We start from the raw sequence: 4,834 nt of genomic DNA, 5'->3' as shown, positions 1-4,834 counted from the left end.
GTAAACACACCACCATCAGTTTTCAAGCGATGCTGTGGGGACAAACACAGACACACAAACATATACACACACATACATATATATACATATATACGACGGGCTTCTTTCAGTTTCCGTCTACCAAATCCACTTACAAGGCTTTGGTCGACCCGAGGCTATAGTAGAAGACACTTGCCCAAGAACCATGTGGTTGGTAAGCAAGCTACTTACCACATAGCTACTCCTGCACCTATATATATATATATATGTGCTTTAGATATTTTTGCATTCTAATTGTGCTTGGATTGCTGTTACTTTTGCTCTTTGTAAGTACCAGTAATATGTTTGCATCAAATGATTCAACCAGTTCAAACAAATTTGTGCTCTAAGTGAAGAGTGGAAGAGAATACACTTCCATAATTCTGTTGGAGTTGAACATGTAAATGCCACTGGTACATCAACACTCACCACTTCACCTATAGAAAAAGCCTGTTTAACCTCGACCTCACACAAAAAGTCTATTAAATATATAAAAGTACGAACAGGCTCAGGTGTGGCTGTATAGTAAGAAGCTTGCTTCCCACAGGGTTCCGGGTTCAGTCCCCCTGCGTGGGACCTTGGGCAAGTGTCTTCTAACCTCGGGCTGACCAAAGCCTTGTGAATGGATTTGTTGGACGGAAACTGCAAGAAGCCCGTCATGTGTGTGTGTGAGTGTGTGTGTGTGTGTGTCTTTGCGTCTGTGTTTGTCCCTGCCACTATCGCTTGACAACCGATGTTAGTGTGTTTACGTCTACGTGACTTAGCGGTTCAGCAAAAGAGAGCGATAGAAGAAGTACCAGGCTTACAAAGAATAAGTCCTGGAGTCGATTTCTTCGACTAAAAGGCGGTGCTCCAGTATGGCCGAAGTCAAACGACTGAAAGAAATAAAAGAATAAAAATTACAAGTTCATAAAAAGTCAAGGAAGTGGAGAGTAGATCAGATTTGGGAAGAAAAAAATCCAAAATTTTTGATTATACAATATGGCAAAATTCCATAGAAAAAACTTACATATTATAAATAATTATACTTAAATCACTATCTACTGAATGTATTGTTTATCTGACTCCTCAGATAATGTTGTGCACATTATGAACTTCCTTGTTTAATAAAAACATGAAACCATACGAAAGTTTGTTTTCTTTACCTTAAATTTATTTCATAAAACTGTGTGTGTGTATATCAAGTAATAAGTCCTGGTTAGTATGAAACAAATTCCAAAAGGTAAAATAAGGAAGGAATTGTAACGTCAAGATAGAATGTTCAAACTTTGCTGAAGATACATAGAGATACGCCGAAAACAATAAGTAACATGCCAAATTGCGATTGACGTGGAATTTTTTCTCCGAGAAAACAACCTGTTAAGACCGTAAAGACAAATGTGAGGGAATTAGTTAAAGGTACGGCAATAGAAAGATCAGCCGAAGCGAGAGTTAAATAGAATAAAATAGAGCCGCACTGGTTAATTAGGAAAGCCGTTACATACTTCAAACGAAATACTAGAAACAACAGCTCGGACTTTAGCTGTAAAATGGTGTTTTGCTCTTTTATGTTCTCAATACCAGCACTTGTTTTCTTTAGAATAGGGTTAGTGCATCCCCATATTACTGATACTAGCACTAGCCAAAAAACACTTATTAAGGTATCCGAGTAAGACATTGGAAGTTAATTTAATAACCAGGGAATAAAAACAATAAAAGAAGGGAGTTAACTGCCGGTGACAAGCCAGAAGTTGTTTTCTATACAAATAATGTAAATCAGTATACCTTTACTTCGTTTATATTGCTTCGTTCACACACAAGTTAATTGCTGATAGCGAGATGTAAGTTTATAACTAAATAAATGGTATTTTCACAATAATAACGTTGATTAAATTTTATAACTTAGAGCCACATTTTTCCCATTTATATTAATTTTCTAATTGAGTAACCAATCTTGAGTGAGGAAGGCGGGGGTAACGCAGTGAAGTTCGGGGAGACAACTTCTTCAGTTTCCGGTCTCACAATGGCTGCTTCACGCGCTTCGGTTCAGGGCATGAAGCTTGTGAAACCCATACTCTCTGTTGACAGCACCGAAGCTCGGAGAAGGGTCCTAAATTTATACAAGGCGTGGTATAGACATTTACCGTACTTAGGTAAGGCTTTCCTTCCTTTCTAACTATTCCAGAAATAAGTTTATCTTGTAGGTTGTTGTATGTCATTGAGAAGGACACGTAAAAGTGATTTTGTTTTCTTCTGTTTTTATTTATAAATCAGTTTTTGAAATTGAATTTTTAATTCTTTTTACTCGTTTTGTTAATGTTATGAACGAAACTTCTCTGTTATTTATAGACATAACCAAACATAGGAGGTTTGATAGTTGTATCAAAGGTTACTTTTGTTCTGTCAATCTTAAGATGTTTATTCTGCTAATTCGGTAGACTTATTTCAGTTATATCAATCGCATACCGTATATATTTGAGGAATTATCGATTCAACAGAACACGGGAATTATCTCATATTTCAAATCAGTATATGTTTGAATGTCGGAAAAATTTGTAAATTTACCCGTATATTCGGATATTGTTTCAAAAACACTCGTCTAAAAAGAAAACATTTGTTAACCTCAAAGTCAACCCTCATTAAACAATTAAGATAGAAAGCATTTCAAGCTATGACCACCCTGTCACACATCATTTATATATCTCTCTTTATATTAGGCATCATATAGTTAGTTCAGTGCGGACTAACATATTGAGTATAGTGAGCTAGTTTTACATCTTAATTGCAATTAAATCTGTAATAAAACATTCATTGACATTAATAAGGTAAGGGCGAGAACTCCGATATTTATAGTGTTGAAAATGAAACGAGGACATGTCACAGGGAGACAAGATGGAACAGGTAGGATAAGACCAGAGGTGAGGGCACTCGGTGATTAGCGAGTGTGATCTCGGGACGAATGCGGTTGACAACTGTTTTGTCACAGTATTTTCAAAATTTCTTAGCAGAGTAGTATCTAACAGTCATGGCCAAACTGCGGCCCTCGGGACTTTCTGAATGGTACGCCTTGAATTTTTAGTAGTACGACTAGCCTCATGATGTGTCATATCTCGTGCAGCCTGCTTCTCGAAAAAGGTTGCCCATACCTGGTCTAATACATACACATCGTAAAACAATCTTTGAGAGAAAATTTGTAATTATCATTCACAACGAAAGATTGCCAAATACTTAAAAGTCACTTATTAAATAATCTTCTAACCCGCTGGTATTTTAGATTTTAACTTTTCTAATAGGAACACTTGTTTTAACTTCGGTTACAAAGGCCTACAAATAGAATAATACTTGCCACACTACAACAAACACATGACAAAGTGATCGTGTCGTAAACAATCTTAATAAGAGTTTGGAGGGGGGGGGGGCAAAATGAGTAATTTCTGATTTCTCGTTATTTTCTCCCAAACATTTTTCAACCATTACCTTACAATTATTTCATCATCTATCTTTGGGAGTAAAAATTGGTCAGCATTGTTGTTGTTGAAATTGAGAGAGTTTGAAACATAGGTAACGCACTTTTTTTCAAAAAAGTTTTCCTCAACTTTGACCCGATTGTAATTGAGGTTGCTAATAAAATATCTAGATACTTTTTAGTGTCTAACAATCAATATTTTTTTCTCTGTTGAATTCCAAGTCAATTTCTTCCCACAGTAATGTTTAATTTGATAGGTTTCAATTTTCAAAGGATGATGTATAATGCGGATCAAAATGAGTAATAACTAATTTCAATAATTTCTTCACTTTAATTGCATGGTGCATAACTGTATCAGGAAGAGAGCCACACCAGCTGACCATGAAGAAGCTATAGAGAATATTTTATGTTTTTAGATTTAATCGTGTTTTGTTGATTTCATATGTGCCATGTTTCCACGATTCTCTTTCATTTGACCTAGACATTTAAAATTTTTCTTGCATTTCTGATTTTTCTGATGTCTAAGGATGGATATTGATGTGCATGAGTATTTTTTCAAATGTAATTCTGGAGAATTGAAAAGGCAATTTTACGTTATCTTGTCTTACTCATTTTGTCCCATCTAAATTTGTCTATTATTTGCTCGAGAAGAGAGATAATTTTCCAAAACAGTGTTCTGAATATATTATTTTTAATATATTTAGAGAAGGTCATTTGCTTAGCTGATACAGCTTATGTATGGTAGTGAACATTTGTAAAAAAATATTTTTTCTCATAGTCAAAAATGCAGTAAATTTTACACATTGTGACTCACCTCATACTTTTCATTTTGAAAGTTAAAACAAAAGTGATCCTATTAAAAAAAGTTAAATCTTTTAAAGAATGAAAATATGACTGTGTGGTAAGTAGCTTGCTTACCAACCACATGGTTCTGGGTTCAGTTCCACTGCGTGGTACCTTGGGCAAGTGTCTTCTACTATAGCCTCGGGCCGACCAAAGCCTTGTGCGTGGATTTGGTAGACGGAAACTGATAGAAGCCCATCGTATATATATGCGTGTATATGTTTGTGTGTCTTTGTTTGTCCCCCCAACTTTGCTTGACAACCGAGGCTGGTGTGTTTATGTCCCCGTAACTTAGCGGTTCGGCAAAAAGAGACTGATAGTATAAGTACTAGGCTTCCAAAGAATAAGTCCTGGGGTTGATTTGCTCAACTAAAAGGCGGTGCCCCAGCATGGCTGCAGTCAAATGACTGAAACAAGTAAAAGAGTACAAATGGATTATTAAACAGATTATTTAACAAGTGACATTTAATAATTTATCCCGGATTGTTTTGATTTTGTTATTAGAATTGCTTCTTTCATTTTTGTATA

At 35.6% G+C, this 4,834-nt stretch overlaps 1 protein-coding gene across 1 annotated transcript in view; it reads left to right on the top strand.

The window, feature by feature from the left end:
• Positions 1 to 1,964: 1,964 nt before the first annotated feature.
• Positions 1,965 to 4,834, top strand: part of LOC106870922 (NADH dehydrogenase [ubiquinone] 1 alpha subcomplex subunit 6) — an 8,313-nt gene continuing 5,443 nt past the window's right edge. Inside the window, exon 1 of the mRNA XM_052966791.1 lies at positions 1,965 to 2,167. Coding sequence (XP_052822751.1) covers positions 2,021 to 2,167 — 147 coding nt within the window. The 5' untranslated portion in view covers positions 1,965 to 2,020. The remainder of the gene's footprint in view (positions 2,168 to 4,834) is intronic.

This window comes from Octopus bimaculoides, chromosome 3 (genome assembly GCF_001194135.2).
Source record: "Octopus bimaculoides isolate UCB-OBI-ISO-001 chromosome 3, ASM119413v2, whole genome shotgun sequence".
Classification (NCBI taxonomy): domain Eukaryota; kingdom Metazoa; phylum Mollusca; class Cephalopoda; order Octopoda; family Octopodidae; genus Octopus; species Octopus bimaculoides.
This window is presented reverse-complemented; position numbering and strand designations above follow the sequence as displayed.